Source organism: Chionomys nivalis, chromosome 7 (genome assembly GCF_950005125.1).
Source record: "Chionomys nivalis chromosome 7, mChiNiv1.1, whole genome shotgun sequence".
Taxonomy (NCBI): Eukaryota; Metazoa; Chordata; class Mammalia; order Rodentia; family Cricetidae; genus Chionomys; species Chionomys nivalis.
Genome location: NC_080092.1, coordinates 100,194,562 through 100,213,476, shown reverse-complemented (window position 1 = coordinate 100,213,476; position 18,915 = coordinate 100,194,562). Strand labels below are relative to the sequence as shown.

The 18,915-nt window shown below is 47.7% G+C and overlaps 1 protein-coding gene across 2 annotated transcripts in view; it reads right to left on the bottom strand.

Annotated features, from left to right (window-relative positions):
• Rptor (regulatory associated protein of MTOR complex 1) overlaps positions 1–18,915 on the bottom strand; it is a 301,243-nt gene that overhangs the window by 131,869 nt on the left and 150,459 nt on the right. For both annotated transcript variants that reach the window (XM_057774578.1, XM_057774579.1), the window contains exon 6: positions 11,411–11,586. In XM_057774578.1, coding sequence (XP_057630561.1) covers positions 11,411–11,586 — 176 coding nt within the window. The remainder of the gene's footprint in view (positions 1–11,410; positions 11,587–18,915) is intronic.

Here is an 18,915-nt window from a genome sequence, read left to right as displayed (position 1 = left end):
CACTCCACATGGCAGCTGTCACATGGTTGTTCACTCAGGAACTTGAGCCTGTTTCTCATGTCCTGGAGACCATGTCTGCTCGCTGAGCTCAAAGGCCCTGCTGCACTGGGCTGTCCTATCCTCTAAGCCTGACTTCAGGCCTATGGCCAGGACTCCCTCCTCCACCTTCTCCGTCCAGAGCAGCCTCATCCATCACAGAAGGCCCCAACAGAGCAGATGCTGTGCTCCACTCCCTTCTTATTGTCACAGCTCTAATGGAAGCGTGTCGCTCTCCCTTTAGGTCCCTGTTCTCAGCAGAAAGCCACTTGGATCATAAACCCTCTTCTGCACACTCACTGCTAACTGCAACACTGCCAACAATGGAGACAAAGGTTAACAAAAAGCAAGAGCCAGTGCCCGCTGTGACAACCCAGCCATATGGTGGTGGAAGCGACTTCGAAGCCTACGGAAGCCTGTCCTGTGTCGAGAAAATAGACAGCAGTAGCGGGAAGAAGTCAGGAAAATGGGCTAATTGTCCCCAGGACTCATTCAGAAAATTGTAAACAACGGCACAGGGCTGTGCTACCATCTGCACAGGTCTTACACGGCAGCACAGCCCCGCAAGCCAAAGATGTCATGGGAGAGGAGAGGCACCTCATCATAACGTAGGTGAGAGGAAATGAGACTGCTTCTGCGGCCAACCACCCAAACACGTACCACCATTCACTGACAGAGCTCATGAGTGTCCATCATTAAGTATACAGCTGTATGGACCAGTAAGCTTTAATGCAACATGGCAATATTGCTGATCAAAGTTGTCGGCCCAGGCATACTACGTGCACATAAATCACACAAGTAGTCAGACTGACATTAAAATGCCTGCAAGTGCAGTCTGAAGACACAAATTGGCAAGTAAGCAGCCCAGAAGCAATTGCTCTATAAATATGGGATCATTTGGATGCTTTGCAGGCACAATTTCCAACAAGCACCAGAACTAATTTGAAACAAGGTGATGATGGCTGGTATTCTAACCGCAGACAATAAGTTGCTCTTCCACCATTGTCTGGTGCTAGTAAGGAAGGTGGGAGGCAGGGAGGGAGCAGATCTCCAGAAGTACACACTACGGCAGTACTGTGAGAGCCCTGTTGTGAGCTAAACTGCATGCAACCTTGATTCTCTTCTGAACACACTATGTTGAGAGTGTGCTCTGTTCACAAGCTGCCCCTCAGCCATCTTCATACAACCGCAGGTGCTGGTGCGGTCGGCCCTGACGGAGACTCCAGATGCAATGAACTGCCCACTGAGAGCACTCCTGATGATGTGCTCCATATGAGATTGACACAGGGAGGAGTGTGAGCCAGCAGAAAACTACAAGACAGACAAGTTTCAAATCAGGAGCCAGAAATCAAAAGAAACTACTGTTCTGTAGATAGAAACATCCACTTACTACAGATCTTTGTGGGGAAAGAGCATGTTTTGCAAAGAACCTAGGTGCCTAAAACTGGGTCAGTGCAGTGACTACTTTAAGCAATGGTATCATGGCCACCGCTGTTTGCTTCCCCTAATGTGGACTACGTTGGGCCTTGTGACAACCCTGAATGGAAATGGAAAGTGTGTCTTTAAAAATGCTGTCATTGTTCTACCTACTACTTCACATGTGTGGGTGGCCATGAAAACTGTTCACAGTCCAGGCCACCTCCTCTGTTTGTACCTTGCTCCCCTATACCCCCAGACCCTGACAGCTCACTTGTACCAATCCCTGCTTCTGGATGCCAAAAAGTCTCAAATCAGAGCACTCTCCTGGGCCCCTCCACATCTCCAACATGTATCCTGTGCTTTCACTCAGGTATATGCAGATACCTGAGTGGCTGCTACTCTACAGTATCTGTGTTTAATTTTATTCAAAAGTACTGTGCTATAAATCATTTAATACTATTTGCTATTTTTTTCACTCAACATTTTGCATTTAAAAATGCTTAAATCAACTTTAATGAGGGACAATTTGCACACAATAAATACACCGCCTGAAGACTGCAGTTTGCAGCGGGGACTACTATACTTCTGTGGTCCCCACAGTCTCCGCAGAGGATACCCCATTGCCCCGCATGCCCCCACACCACCTGTAGACAGCATTATGTGAGTGTGCAGGACCCAGTAACTCTGCTTCTGCTTTGCCTTTGTTTCATGTGGTTACCAGCTAGTCTTCCTGGTTTAAAATAATATAAACACAACATAATCTTTACAACTGTGGTGGTGCATCTGCTCTTGGAGGGTGTCTGTCAGCAGCTGCTGGAACCAGTGACTTCAATCTTAAAGGGTGGTGTGCTGCTGGTGTCACATTTGAGAGGTCACAAAACCCCAGTGGCATCCAGCTTTCCAGTTGTCTCTTGTATACAGAATAAAAGCAGGGTCAATTTTTCTGCATCGTAAAACTAGGGTGCAAGCTTCTTTCTTTCTTTGGTTGTTTTTCCTCTATATGCAACTTACACCAACATTTCTTGAAAAACAGTCCTTCCGCATCAAATTATCTAGGCAGCTTTGTTCAAAACCAATCTGCAGTATGCATGTTGGCATCACAGTCACGTAATGGTAGCTTTACACTGAGGGTTAAAGCACCACGCCTTTCTTTCCCAAACTGTCCCGATTATACCCTTTGTGCTTTTGTAGGTTTTAAAGCCAAGATTTGGACTGGGACAGCGCTCAGCCTATAGTTAAAAGTTGAAAAGAACTAACATTTAAAATTACCAAATCTTGGCTGGATGTGGGAGGCTGAGGCAGGGGGATGGCCACTAACGTCAGGCCAGCCTAAGCCAGAGAGTGTGGACCTGTCTCATACAAACATAAATGCACAAAGCTGGGTCTCCACCTTTACCGCATCAGTTTTCGCCTCATCAGTGATCTCTGTGATGTTTTAGCTTTGTGGGCTTAGCTCTTCATGCACCGTTCTATGTTCTCCCGTGTACTTTAGAATGTTAATGGAAACCAGGTAGTGGTTAGAAAAAAACAGAATATACAAATGTATCTCTGACTCCAACTGATGGGGGAGTTATTCTCCCAGGTCCTGGGGTATGGTAAACTGTTAGCTCCAGGGCTCCCACTGTCTTCCCACGTATATAATTGTGCTGCCTGTAAATACCACTCTAATTCCTTTTTTGGCAACATGTGTGACTACCCCCACCCAAGCCTCCCTGCAGTGTTTGTCCTCCCAGTGTGATGCTGAACAGGAAGTAATGGTGAGCCTCCCCGGGTTCAGAGTACAACCAAGCCCAAAGCCAGCAGCAGTGTTCCCTGATCTTCGTGGTATGCTGAAGAGGTCTGCCAGGGGTGGTCCAGCTGTGTCATGTGTATTCATAGCAGCTATGATTGACCTTCATTGTGCTACACCCCTTGCTTTCCCGAGATGAACCACTTGTGCAATCTGCACTTCATCCTTCCTATGCGTCCTCACACTGCGAATAAATCTGCCACCCCTGGGGTAGGCGCCCCCACGTCATAGTCCCCATCTGGTTCTGACATCATAGCGTCTTCTGTTCTGTGGTCTCTGTATGAGGACTGGCAGTCTTTTCCTGAATGGTGACAGAACTCACTGCACCCTCCCCTGACCCTTTCCTTTTTCAGTCTTCATTTCTGGACTAAAGGCTTGAGCTGCATCTCGTCGTTCGTGTGCTTTCACTGAAAGCCAGCCTGAGTACTGATCACCTTGGAAGTATTTCAAGTTGCATGCCTGATGGCACACTGATGTAACCTCAGCATGCAGGAGGCTAAGGCAGGATAGCAAGTTCCAGGCTAGACCAAGGCACGACATGAGATGTTCTGTCTTAACATCAACAACAATAAACCAAAAATAAATCAGAAGGTATTTCTTCTTTAACCCAAAACCTTCTCTTTCTAGGTATTTTTTGGCATTAACTTTTTAAACTAGGGTTTCAGATACGGGATGAGAACCATCACCACAGGGCATGTCTCTCCCTTTCATTACTGAGTTCCAATTATGCCGTGTGGTCAGAGAACAAAGAGAACATGGGGAGATCTCGCCTCTGGGCCTCCCGATGTCTCTTTCACAGTCTAAGAGGTGGTTTTGTGAATGGCCCATCCATGCTTGAAAACAATGTATACTCTTTGTTGGGCAGACAGTTGTATGTGCAGCTCAGATCTGAGTGATTAACCTAATTATTAAAATCCTCTTTTGTGCTGCAATTTTCTATCTACTGGGAGTGTTCTGAACTTGCTCCTGGCTTAGGTCTCACTTTAAGTGCCAAGGTCCCACTGTCAAGACGATAGTACCCTCATGCCTTCTTGCTCCTTTTCCACAGTGAAGTATTTTGTTTTGCTCCCTTCAATGACACTTTGGACTCTGCTAGCTCTGTTTGTCTTCTCAGTCCTTTGATTTCCAGTCTTTGTATTTTCTGTCTTGATGAGTCTTGTGGCTTAGCTGCACCTCATGACTTGGTCCCATAAAGATCGACTGCCACTCACGTTTGCTCTTGTCTCAGAGCTCACTCTGTCGTCTGAGTACGTTTTTTAGGGGCCACTCTTTGTTGTTTGTTTGCTCCTTCCTGCATCCTTCTGCACACTCAGCTGCATGCCTCAGAGCTGCTCACCTCTAGCATGGTTAGATACATCTGGTTTCTTTGGCAAGGATCTTCACAGCCCATGTCTTTCTTTCTTCTTGCCTTTCCTTTTTCTCCTACTCCCAGAGCCATGGCTACAATGGCAGTTCACCTCTTAACTGTCTTCTGAGTAATTCACACCCACCACACTTGCCTTCTCTTTCTGAGCCACACAGCAAGGCAGCTCCAGGAACGGAGGCACGCGCCTGTCGGCCTGCCCTTGGCTCCGCCCTGAAGACCACCTTCATTCTCTCTGCCTCTTCCCCACCTTGTCTCCAGCTCTAGACTCCATCAGCTTTACTGCCCCCTATGGCACCTGCAGTTCAGGCTCACTGGGGGAGTCAGCATCCAGGCCACTCTGTGCAATTTAATTCTTTTTCTTATACCAAAGTCAGACCTTCCGTAGCACTTTGTTCTCATCATAAGAATGTGCTATTTTCATCCTTACTGAATGCAAGTGGAGATTGGGGTGCTAAGGGTATGGCTGAGTGTCAGAGAAACAATCTCTGAGTGGGCATGTGAAAAAAACAGTAGAGTTTAGGTAGCACGAGGGCACTCGAAAGCCAGTTGGAATCTGTGTAGGACCAGAAGAGAGCTGGTTTGCACATGGTGAAGCCAATTCTTCACAGGAAGACAGCAGGTCACACGCTTCAGGCCCAAGGTCAAAGGATAAGTATAATCTTGCAAGGTCAGTCGAACAAACAGAACTGGGCTATGTTGTACTTTTGTTTTTCTTTGATTTTTTGAAATAGGATCTCACCATATAGACATAAGCTGGCCTCAACCTCAGCAATCCTTTTGCTTCTCAGTCTCTGGCATGCAAAGATTATTTTTTCTTTCTTTTTTCAAAGAAAGGGCTGGAGAGATGGCTCGCTCAGTGGAAGAGAACACACACTGCTCTTCCAGAAGACCAGAGTTCAGTCTCAGCAGTCACACACACACACACACACACACACACACACACACACACACAGTCTCAGTTAATTCTCAGTTGCTATGACTGAAGCACCATGACCAAGGCAATTCATTAAAGAAAATTTGGGCTCAGGTTCCAGAATCCATAACCATCCTGAGAGAGAGCATGGCAGAAGCAGGCAAGCTTGGCACTGGAGCGGTAGCTAAGATCTCACACACACATTCACAATCACATTGCAAAGAGAGCTAACTGAGAATGTCCTGGGCTTTCGAAACCTAAGAACCCTGTAGTAAGGAGGCCACTTGTTGGTTCCCAGCACCTGGCTAGCTTAGACCCGAAATAATCACGCGGAAACCACAGTATTTAAATCACTGCCTGGCCCACTAACTCTAGCTTCTTCTTTTTTTTTTTTTTTTTTGGTTTTTCGAGACAGGGTTTCTCTGTGGTTTTGGAGCCTGTCCTGGAACTAGCTCTGTAGACCAGGCTGGTCTCGAACTCACAGAGATCCGCCTGCCTCTGCCTCCCGAGTGCTGGGATTAAAGGCGTGCGCCACCACCGCCCGGCTAACTCTAGCTTCTTATTGGTTAATTCTTACATATTAATTTAACCCATTTCTATTAATCTGTGCATCACCATGAGGTCGTGGCTTACCAGCGAAGTTTCAGTGCAGCTGTCTCCAGAGGCAGTGGCTTCATAACGACCCTCTAACTCCACCCTCTTTCTCCCAGCATACAGCCTAGCCTTTCCCACCTAGCTAAGTTCTGCCCTCCTATAGGTCCAAAGCAGTTTCTTTATCATTAGTGGAAATCATAGCATACAGAGGGAAATCCCACATCATAGCCCCAGTGACACACTTCCTCTAACAAGGCCACGCCTTCCACCCCTTCCCACAAGGTTCCACCAGCTGTGAATGAAGTAAGCAAGCATATGAGGCTACAGTGGGCGTTCTCATTCGGACACCACAGAGCCTGAACAAGGTCACAGCACTTAATGGGGACACAGGAAATCTGCCCTCTAGCAAAGCTGCGCAACTTCAGAAGATTGCTCAGAGAACAGATGGTCTCTACATTCAAAACTCAACTCCTACAGATTCTGGGCATCATCCTCAAGAAACAACACAAAGCGCACTGCAGTGTCCGAGTACACGCGATGGCCAAGCACTCGCACGCGCCTTCTGGAGCGGTGTCGGGAGGGGAGAGGACAGCACAACTGACCGTGCTGCGGCATCTTCAACACTGCGTAGCTAGCGCCTCGTTCCACAAAGCCAGTGGCCTCACTGGGAGGAAGGAACTCTTGACCTCACTCCAATTCCAAACAAAGCTGCCATTTCCACTAACCGGCAGGAGAACTGCATGCTGCCCAGTGTAGTCGGCACTCCGTACAGCTTGTCTCAGGGAAAACAGACTAACTTGGCGTTAGAACTTCAGCACCACAGAAACATGTCCATAATATATTCAAAATGGTATTATGCTACTCAGTCAAAGAAACAGAAAACAGCCAAAGGAAAAAAGCACGTACTTCGGATTCTTGTACTATACTGATGCATATGGGAAGGGGGTAAGGCAACTACTTACAGAGAAAATCACAATCGTCCACTTAAGGACCACTGAGATCAGCTCTGAAAATAAGACTGAGGCAAAAAGAAAATGGAAACCAGAACAACATCTCCCAACAAGTGCTTCCTCATCAGGTAAGGCTCATCAACAGACCCGCCGACGCCGACATCCGCGCTGTTTATCAGGCATTCTTTAGCGACCTCGCTTATATAATAAAGACGGCAGCTTTCAATACGATGGCGGGAGCAGGAGGGTGTGTCCTGACCTCTCTCTCCTATCACGGATGATAAGGCTATCATTTTTAGCCAGCGTCTGGTTTTGTGTTTCTGCAGCAGAAACTGGCAAACTACGGCTTACAGATCAAATCTGGCCCAGTGATTATTTCTGTAAATACTGTTTTACCTAAGTGCAGCCATGTCTGCATCCTGTCTCTGGATCTTTCATGCTGCAACAAAACAGAGCTGGGGCTTCTGACCTAAGCGTGGGGCCTACTCCACACCTATCCTCTCTGATACCGTATGAGGACTACTCTGAATTGGCCTACCGTTATCTCCGTAACTCTGGGGTGAAGGAGCAGTTTTTGAGGTTCAGCACAGAAGCAAAGACTGAGAATCAATAAGCCAAAAAAACTGACATTTGCTGTCCTTTGAAGATAAAAATCTTGGTTATTCCCTCCCATTTTGTGCTTTTAAGAGAAAGATATATTTGATTTTTGTTTAAAAATATAAAATTTACCAAAAAAAAAAAAAAAGCAAGAGAGAGAAAAAGGAATAGTTGGGTGGTGGTGCACGCCTTTAATCCCAGTACTTAGGAGGCAGAGGCAGGTGGATCTCGATGAGTTCAAGGCCAGCCTGGTCTACAGCGTTGTGAGTTCCCTGTTACACGGAAAAACCAAAACCAAACCAAAACCAAAACAAAACAACAACAACAACAAAAGACTTTAAAATGCGGGTGGAGGGGCAAACCCAATTCTAAAAATATGGGTGAGTACCACATGAAAAAAGATACCTCCTCTTCCATTAGAAGGAAGTGAGTTTCCTATCTCATCTGCTGCCATGGGAAGCACGGAGCTCAGTAGAGCTTCAGTCTCACTTCAGTGTTTCCCACTGGTGGAAGATCTGCCCACCTGAGCCACCACAGCTGCTCAGGCAGTGGCAGTGAGGACCACTGTCCCCCCCCCCCCCCGACCCCTAGCTGCAGCACAATGGTTTCAAAGGTCATGTTATGACAGCTATATTAAGTTGGTTTTTACTGTGCTTCTTATTAAAGCTCAGTGCTGACTTTAAAAAATTTTAACTATGTCCTCAGTCCAAAAAGTATGTTAGGCAGCTAAGCGATGACACATGATTTGGGCAGGAAAAGTCCAATCAGTGCTCGGCAGTAGGGTGGTAAGTCCTCAGGGATAGGGATGCACAGTCCTGTAGGCACAGCTCTTGCCTATGTGGAGTGGGAGGGCAGCGCAGGACGGGTCTGGCACAGGCACTGGGTGAGTCCAGGCCCGTCTGCAGCTCTGGGAATGCCTGAGCCACCTTTCTTCTTACCCTCCTGCCGGCAGGCAGTGCACATAGAACACAAGTCTATGCTGGATCCAGGAAACCTCACACAGGAGAGCGGGGAGTCTCAAGGGAGAGGCAGAAGTAGCCATGGAGCCAAGCATGCAGCTCTGCGGTCCACTGTGCCCTGGCAACTCTGACACACTGCCACTCCAAGCTTCCTGCTTGCTCTACTAGATAAGATCACACCTGCTGGGAGTCACACCTATTGGCTTTCCTTGGTGATAACTGGGTGATCTTCTTACAGATAACTCTCCAGTAATTCCCTACACACGCTCTTTGGGCTGTCCCCAGAGTCTTATCTGATGAAGTCATTCAATGCTCCTACAGCTTAACAAAGCCCACCCTCTGCCACGACTACCTCCTCTGGAGCTTTCCCATCTGCTGGGGCTGACCTGTTCCTTCTACTAGGTGTCTGGCAGGGCACACCTGTCTGGGTACTCTGCTCCTCTCCAACCCTGCACTCCACTTCCACTGCCAGCTGCTGTAACAACACTTGGTTATTCACGGCCTAGAGGAATACATCTGACCCTTGGAACTCAGCAGCTTCTGGTGCCATGAATGTACTTAGTCTTTGGTTGTGAATTGCCTTAAAATGTTAACAGTATCTTTGTCTTGCACATAGCACCTATTTAAAAAGAGGCTTCCAGGCCACGTCCCTTCTCCTCTACTGAAAGATCAGATGTCAGATGCAGCATGTCTGTCTTCACATCTGCCGACAGTGCTCAGCCTGACCTCCCTCAGACCAGCTGGAGTAGCATGTTCTGCGGGTACTCACTCCTAAAACTCCCTGTGGCCAGACACCGAGTTCAGACAGAGAAATAACAGTGCTCTCACAGACTAACGGCGACGGCCGTGAGCAATGACGCTCTGAGTAAAGCATTTTCATCTGGTGCAGGAGCTGTTCAGACTCCTCATGGTCCTGACACACGGGCCTTCTGGCCCTTGGCCATATAAGCCTTGTGCCTTCCTCTGTCTCTTCTGCCTCCCCTGGAATATTGACCCATGTGTGTCGTGATATTTTATTTGTATTTTAATAAATAAAGCTTGCCTGAAGATCAGAGAGTAAAACAGCCCCGTTGGTCAGCCTTACAGACCAGGCAGTGGTGACACACACCTTTAATCCCAGTAGCCACCCTAGTTTACCATAGAAACTGGGCAGTAGTGGTGCACGCCTTTAATCTCAGCCCTAGAGAGGGAGGACAGGAGGAGACAGCTCTCACACAAAGTTTCATTCTGAGATTCCTGGATGCAGGATCGCCATTTCAAACTAAGGTACAGGTAAGAGCCATCAGCTGGTTGTTTTGCTTTTCTGACCTTCACGTTGAACACCAATATCTGGCTCTGGGTTTTTATTAATTGTGCTATACATGTGTTCCCAGTGCAGCTCATCTACCTGCCCTTGTCACACCTGTGCTACCTTTCATTTCAAACTAGACAGAACCAGTTCCTTTCTTCTCAGACCCCTTAGCCCCTCTTTCTTATACTGCTTCTAGCTACCTGCAAGCTCACTTACCTCCTCCCTTATGTAAGTTACACCTGCATTTTGTTAATTCTGCCTCTTTCAACACAGCTAGGTTTGAGGGATGCTATGCTCCATGGGTATCTAGCTCAGTCATGTGAGGCTATGCCACTAGGTGTAAAAGACAATGCCTAGGCCTAGATTTGGGCACACAGTTGCTGGACCTCTTTCCGGGAAAGGCAGTGCCCCTCATAGGCATGAGAAGGAAGCCTGGACTTTGTGTGAAGATAAGGCAGCGAGACCACTCCCCTCCTGCATCCTCAAGCTAGCCAGATGGGTCTTCCCAGGGCTGACCACACTGCTACCACAATCCTAGGTCTACACGTCTCTACAGTTCCTGAGTTTGGGGAAAGACCAGGAACTGTGAGTCTGGGCTGGTACTAAAGACGAGTAGTGCAGCGTGGCAAGTTGGACACGCTCCACTTGTTGAGTATACAAGCAGTCACGGTGTTCTCAAATGCAGGCTGGGTCTGGCACACCACATACATGTCCTCGGAGTATTCCCCAGGACCCAGGGACTCAGAGAAATGTGGTAGTAAAGGGGCCTCTTTTCACTGCTAAGAACGAACTCAGGTACTATACTTCAAGCAAGAACTGCAGTGATTCTTTCATAGAGACCTTCCTCCTCCCTAACAAATGGACCTTTGATGGAGGAGGGTCATCTGTCTATTGGTTAATAAAGAAACTGCCTTGGTCCTTTAATAGGACAGAAAATTAGGTAGACGGAATAGACTGAACAGAATTCTGGGAGAAAGAAAACCGAGTCAAGCAGTTGCCATGATTCTCCCACCTGACACAGACGCAGGTTAAGATCTTTCCTGGTAAGCCACACCTCGTGGTGCTACACAGATTATTAAATATGGGTTAAAGCAAGATGTGAAAATTAGCCAATAAGAGGCTAGAACTAATGGGCCAGGCAGTGTTTAAAAGAATACAGTTTCTGTGTAATTATTTCGGGCATAAAGCTAACCATGTGGCGGCCGGGCGCTGGGAATGCTGCCCGCCGCTCCTACTACAGACCTTGCTGGTGAGTCCAACTTTGGTGCTACCTCTGACTCCTCCCCTTAGTGAATACAGATGTGCACAGCTGCTCTTGGACACCACAAAGCAGCAAACTGCACATGACCAGACCCAAGGGAAAGGGCTCCATCCGCCTTCAGACTACATCCAGGAAAACACCCAGGTGCTGAGATATCAAAACACCGGGCACACTGCTGTGACCAGGATAACGCCTTGGGTCCCTGGGATGGAGACCCAAACTATAGACCACTTACCAGCGCAGAGCAATCTTGATTGGAGTGGTGAGGCAGGATGTGAACAGGTCAGCTGGGAGGTCAGGGATCATGGGCAGGAGTTCATGTGCCTCACAGGCTGCCAGCTGGATGCAGTTTTTCATTGACGGAGGCAAGGGCATCTGGGCAAGTGGATGGTTTGGGTTAATTGCAGCTACCTACAGGAGGACACAGAAAGACAATGGTTTAGCTGACATTCCTGGAAAGAACGCTGGGCATCAAAAATGAAAACACAGCACCAAGTGGAACCTTGACAAACCCTCCACACCCCTGTTTAGGTTGAACACTCAGTCCCTAATTCATCATCATATTACTTTGGAGGGTTTAATGGCCTAGAAGATGACCACAAGTACAGAGACGGAAGGAAGTGTGTGCAGGATGCAGAGTGTGTGCACAGCAAGGCAGGTTAGAGTGACGGTTTTCTATGTACACCCGAGTTCTCTATGTTCTGCAAAAAAATGTGTACTTATTTTATAAAATAAAAGGGTTGGATAGATTTAAGCATGGCCCCTTTAAGGCAGAGAAAGTATGACATGTTTGGTATTTCCCTCAGTGACGTTTGGTGAGGTGAAAGCCCTGGACCAAAGCCATGCTGCATGGAATCTGAGATGGAAGACTCAAAAAAAAAAAAAAAAAATTACTGCACAGTTCAGTAACGTACATTATCTCTTTGCTGACTTAAAACCAAGCCAAAAAAGTGTTCACCTTTATTTGTATGAGGTGGCATCTTGCTCTGTATCCCAAACTAGTACTAACTCTTCCTGCTTTGTCCTCCTGAATGCTAGGGTTACACACAGGGATGAGGCTCCATGTTCAGTTGACAAAGCGAAAACTTCCTAATAAATAATTTAGTGCATTCAAACACTGGCAAGTGACAGGACTGGCTGACACTGACCTACTCACACTGCCACAGAGAACTCTGCGCCTTGCTGGGCCACCGAAGCAGCAGGAGCCAGGACACACTAGATGCAACCACGTCTCGTGTGCACTGTGGCTCCTGCCTCCTGCTTCACATGGCACATTCGCGTGAGAGCATCTGATCTGTCAGGCTCTGCTGTCATTTCCAGATAATGAGATTCCTAATTCCCACGTTTGGCCAGTAAGGCCTGTAAATGTGGCATGGGGATTGTATGTGCACGGTGCTCTGCCTGCTCCTGACGACAGTGCTGCGCGGAACATGAGTTCAGAACAATTTTGCTTCCCACAGCGCCCAGCTAGAGAAGCAGAGCAGCTGTGAGCAATGGCTTGCCTCAAGCAAGAGTGTGATGCAGACGATGATAGCTGCTCAGAGGCGTGCGGCCCCGAGGAAGAGAAATCCCTGGAGCCCCGGGAGTGTGGGCCCAAAAGCTGTCCGTCACACTGCAAAGGCAGCTCAAGGGGGAGAGACCACGGAGCAGAAGGGAAGGCAGGCTACTGGCACCCGAATTCTCATTAGTGGGCCTGCATGACACACAGGTACCTGAGATAACAGGGAACTCAGACAACACGGACTACACAGGCCCAGCAGCTTGCGTCAGCACTCCGTGGGTTGACTTGGCCATGATGAAAAGCTATCTACTCTGGAGTCCCAATTAACCCAGTCCATCTTGGTTGAGGATCTAGCAAAACAGTTCCGACTCAAAGTTGGTGAACTTTAATGCCCCAAAGAACCTTCCCCCTGATGCAGATTTATTTTATTTATAAGGTCATTTGAGAACAAGGGTCATTCAGCCCCCTGAGCTTCTAAGTTGTTACTTAATCAACTCCGTAGTTTGTATATAAACCCCATGAGACAAGACACCATTGCTTTTCATAAAGACAGGGCCACATAGGCAATCCTGATGGGCACTGAGAAGGGCGGGATGAGTCAGAGAGGTGCCATTCTAGGTAGGCCTCACAGCTACCCTCCCTCCTCACTGAGGACCCCTCCAGCTGCGCGGCTCTCTGGTGCGGCTCTCCGACTTCTCAGCGCTCTCTTACATGCACCTGCTCATCTGCTTAGCCACTGCTCTTAGGAGCTAAGTTCTGTCTCCATTTGTAAACAATGCCAGCAATTAGGGAACATCTGACTGTAACCTTAGCACTCAAGAGGCCGAGTGAGGCAGGAGGACCACTTTGAGCTTAAGGTCAGCCTGATGAGGCTGCTTGGGTCCGGTTTTAGGACTTTTCTTGGCCCGTTGCTTCTTTCAGACAAGTGGTTCTCAACCTTCCTAATGTTGACACCCTTTAATCCAGTTTCTCTATGGTGACCCTGCCCCACCATAAATTATTTCATTGCTACTTCACAACTGTATTTCTGTTCCTGCTATGAATCACAATGTAAATATCCAACATGTGACCCCTGTAGCACTGCTCTAGACCCTCGAGTCTAGCTGAGGCACCTGATGCCAGGGTTCCAAGCAGCAGGCTCTGTGCCTTTTACATCAGATCCATACAGCTGTGCTAGCCCCTGGACACACAAAGTTAACATCTGATCATCCGTAACATCATCGGTGGCATCTTCAATTCCTCCAATGATGAGTATCAAAAGCATATTTTACCAATAAGCCTCTGCACTATAGAAACATTGAGCCCAAAGCCAAAATTCAGACACTTGTATACACAACTGCAAAATAATATAAGTCATTTAATAAAAACATCAGTTTCTAGGTAAGTAAGTGATAAATTCTATAAAATATAAAATATGTCACCTTAAATACTTTATATTTTGCATTACTGGGGATCAAGCCCAGGGTATTACAAATGCTAGGCAAGCACTCTATGGCTGAGCTCTATCCCAGCCACATGGGAACTGAATGTACAGCTCAGAATCCAGTGAATAATATTACCGAGGTTTCCTTAAGACAGAGAGAAGGAAGGCAAGGCCATGTGTAAACAGGGTTCTGGATTCTGGCTGTATAAGCTAAAATAGAAGGTAAAGTCATAGCGCCGCACAAGAAACTGTTTTCCAGGTCTGTCACATCCGCCCTGCTCTACAGAGCGATGGTCTGCACAGATCTGCTCATGCAGGTGAGGGCCCTGGAGCCTGCAGAGGCAGCAGACTAACTGCAGCCTCACGGACGGGCACTTGGGAGCAGGTGGAGCTCTAAGTGCTCTCCAATGCCCAGTCTGGCAGAAAGGGACTGGGAGTAAGCAGAGAAGATGACCTCTGCGCCTGGGTAGGATCCAGGATGGTGGCAGAGGATCAAAGCCTTAGGGATGTCTGTCTGGAGCTACTGGCAGACTGGTATTGTAGTAGGCACTGCTAAATACCAACAGTCAGGGACACACGAGGGCAGCCGACAGACGCAACAGACGATGAAAATGAGAGCCACTCTAGGAGGGAATGGCCAGTGACCCTCAGTCTAAAGTCACTTCTCACTTTTCCTTTTCATAAAAAAAAGAAAGAAAAGAAAAAGAAAGACTACAGTGATATTTTATTTGTGTTTTAATAAATAAAGCTTGCCCAAAGATCACAGTGCAAAGCTAGTCACACTAGTCAGCCACACAGACCAGGCAGTGGTGCACACACATTTAATCCCAGCAGCCACACTAGTCAGACATAGTCAGCCACACAGACCAGGCAGTGGTGGCACACACATTTAATCCCAGCAGCCACACTAGTCAGACATAGTCAGCCACACAGACCAGGCAGTGGTGGCACACACATTTAATCCCAGCAGCCACACTAGTCAGCCACACAGGCCAGGCAGTGTGGTGCGCGCCTTTAATCCAGCACTAGAGAGGAACATAGATGGGAGGAGACAGGAGCTCAGGGCTCAGTCTGCAGTCTGAGGTATGGTGATCACTGTAGTCTGCAGTCACGTTGAGGACAGGATCACCCCTTTGTTTGTCTGAGCCTTGGTAGAGGTAAAAACTCTCTAGCGCCTTGGCTGTTTTGCTTTTCTGATATCCAGTTTGAACCCCACTATCTGTCTCTGGGTTTTTATCATTTGTGCTACAAAAGCCCTTGTGGGAAGATGGTCTTTGAGCAAGGGAAGGCCTGGGCCTGGGCACAGGTGAACCACACTTAGACAGGACGCGAGCCTCAGATGACTTCTGTCAACCCAGCACCTGTGAGCTGCACTGAGCCCACACGACAGTTCTGCCTCGGGGATAGCTAGACTCAGTGGCATTTTTCTAACAGGCATTCAAAATTTAAGACAAAGAATTTAACCAAGGACTAATCCTTTCAGATTTGCTAATATAGGAATAAAAATCCATTTACACATGTGGGTTTTTTCCCATACATTACCTTAGCTTTAATTTTTATCTAAGATATTGGTCCTTGAATGGAAATAATCCTTCAGAAGGCAGCACGCACAGAAGGCTCATTGCTGGGCATCCAGGCATGGTGCGAATGATCTAGACAGCACCAGACTCCTGAAGGACTACGGGAGCAGCACTGCCGGGGGTTTCTCCTGGACAACCAGGAAGCAAATGCTCCAGAACAATCTTAGGATGAATTTATCAATCAACCAGCTCCAAAGCAGGCACTGCTCCAGCTCTAGAGCAAGGCCAGGAGCCTCCCAGGTCAGGCGCCAATTTTCAGAGCAGCACCCGCATTTCTTGTTTTTAAAATAACCACTGGCGTAGAGTGACAACTTTACAATAAGATGAGACACCAGTGAGTTCCAGAGCCCCAAGAGGTGCCTTTCTGACTAGTTTTACCTAAACACAACCTTGATTCTCTATTTGGCACTGCATCACGTTGGACAGCCTGCAGCTCAGAGGGAGCTGAGTGGAGCTACGCTACTTGCCCAGCCTCGTTAGTGTTCACGTCTAACAGGTGACACACTGTATCAACGAGCAGAAGTAGAATTCCCGTACACCAGTCACAGCAATGTGTGCATTCAATCGTCAATAACAACTTAATCAAGTGGTTTGAATCCACCAGGAACTGTAAAATTTTGGCCAAGGGAGCAGAAGACAAACTTCTGCAGGATAACAACGCAGCGATGTCCTTCAAGGGCTCCTAGAGCCTTGTTCTGCAACAGTTTCTCACAATTATTCTGAGTTTACCCCAATGAACCGTCCATTATTTTAAAGCCACTTAGCTGCTGGCAGTTTTGGCTTCTAAATGCTCTCAAATCATTCTACAACTCAATGAACACGTTAATTAGAAATGATAAGCAAATTCCACTCCCAATCATGCCTGGATTGAATCAACAACTAAAGAGAAGGAAATGAGCAAGGCTCTACAGCCAAGTGCATATGAAGATAGACACTGAGGGGTGACTTAACACCCCCTCCATCCTGAGCTGGTCAGCTGCTGGAGGCCAGACCCAGTGTCGTGATCCCGAGGAGGGAGATGCCCAGCCTTATCTCACTGCACAGAGGCACTCAGTAGCAGAGGGTCTTCTGTGTGAGGTCCAGCATAGCATGCACAATCACAAATGTCTCCTCCATAGAGCTCCTGGAGGCCGCAGCACAGAACAGGCTCCAGAAGATGGACTGGCCTCTGAACGCAATGGCATGGTGATCTGAAACATCCTGGTGACTTATTCTAGGTCTCATGCTGTCTAGGAGTCCCGGATTCTCCTCACACAGGCAACTTCTACACTCTAAGTTTAGAGTAGTCAACATTTTTCTGCCATGGTCTTTCTTGGAACTCACAGCTTCTTCATTGTCTTCTGATCATCTGAACGAGCCCACAGTCACCTCTGAGCACAGTATGTTCCCGTGTAGCCTGGATTAACCCGTGTGGCTCTCCCATCCCCGTCAGCTGGTGGCAGAGGCCATCTCTCTTTGGCAAGGTGCTGTAAACCTTGTGCAGCAGAAGAGCCTCCGGCGTAGCCTCTGAGCTGAATATCTAGTAAAGACTTGGATGCTTGCTGCCCATCATCACCTGCAGCCCTTCTGAGTTATCAGTATGAGCTGACTTCAGAGAGTGATAGGAGCTCAGCGAGTGGGGGACACAGTGGCAGCTGAAGAGCTGAAGTTGGTGCTCTCCTCAGTCCTCAAAGGACAGTCTCACCAGCCAGCCTGATGCGCACTCTCTCTCTCCACCTGCTATGACAAGCATGGACTCAGGCAGCAGTGCTGAAGCACCACGGAAAGTGTCTGCACATGTGTGTGCACCAGTGCATTATGGGTGTACCACATCCGTGCTTAAATGTGCATGTATGTACACCCCTTCCCTCTATGGTAGTCTGGGCTCTTTTTACCTTCCTCCAGTGGCAGGTGATGCCTTTCCCTTTCCAGTGACCACTGTCCATACTCTCTCCCCATGTTTAAGCAGATGTTCCCTCTCAAACCAACTTGAGGACCACCCTCACAAACAACATCTCCATGTCCCCCTTCTTGCTGCTAGGTTATTCCATCAGCACAAACATATGCTCTAAGGATGCACACTTAAAACGAATTTTTAAAAATCTAAGTAACAAAAATAAAGAGATGGTGTAGGAGGGTCTTCTTTCTATGTGTTGCTTTCATTGGTTGAATAAAGAAAACTGCCTTGGCCTTTTGATAGGGCAGCACTTAGGTGGGCAGAGTAGACAAAACAGAATGCTGGGAAGAAGGGAAGTGTGGCAGACGCCATGATTCTCCTTCCCGAGATGGAGGCTGGCTAGACTCATGCCGGTAAGCCACAGTCAAGCGGGGATACACATTAATGGAGATGGGTTAATCAAGATGTGAGAGTTAGCCAATAAGAGGCTAGAACTTATGGACCAGGCAGTGATTTAATTAATACAGATTTCCGTGTGGTTATTTGGGGGTGGGGTGGGGATTAAGCTAGCTGGGAGGCAGGATGCAGCCCACAGTGCTCCTCACAACAAAGAGACAAAAAAACAGCAAAGAAAAAGATCCCACTCTCCATAGCCTACAGAACCCGATGCTTCTCTGTTTTTCTCTGCTGCCTGAACAATTCACAGGCCTGGCTCCGAATTTCCCACTCCCACTGCTTGTACTGAAATGCCCTTGCTAAGCTCCTAGTGCCCAAGAATAGGTTGGAAGATCTCCCTTCAGCCCTTTCTCCCAGGGCCTCTCACAGCAAGCCATCAATCAGCAGATTATCCCTATTTCCAGGAAATATATTTTCCCCACCTGACTTTCAAATATTGGTTTTCTTGCCACTCCCAAACCCTCTCACATTTTTGGGCTAACACTGCACAGAATTTCATGGGGTCGTGGCCTCGCTTCTCCAGCTTCACACACTCGGTGGCTTTGGCTATGGAGATTCAGGAGCTTTCCTACACTTTACAGAGCCAGGGGAGTCCCCCAATACTGTGAACTCCAGAAACCAATGCAGAACTCTTGCTCACACACTTACATCCCTATGCAAACTCCAATACCATAGTGTATAAGCTCAAAGAAAGGTTGTGTCCTTCTAACTTGCCCAACAAGCTCACCTTCACACCCTGCTGGACTGTACTGGAAGCACTCTCTCACTGAGAAATCCCCCCAGCTCTCACCTTTAATTCTTTTTATTCCTTATAAAGTACACCTAATTCATAAGCAAACTGGTCTTACTTCAAGAATGTGAGGTACACATGACCTCCTTCTGCTGTTATTGTTGAGTTCAAGCA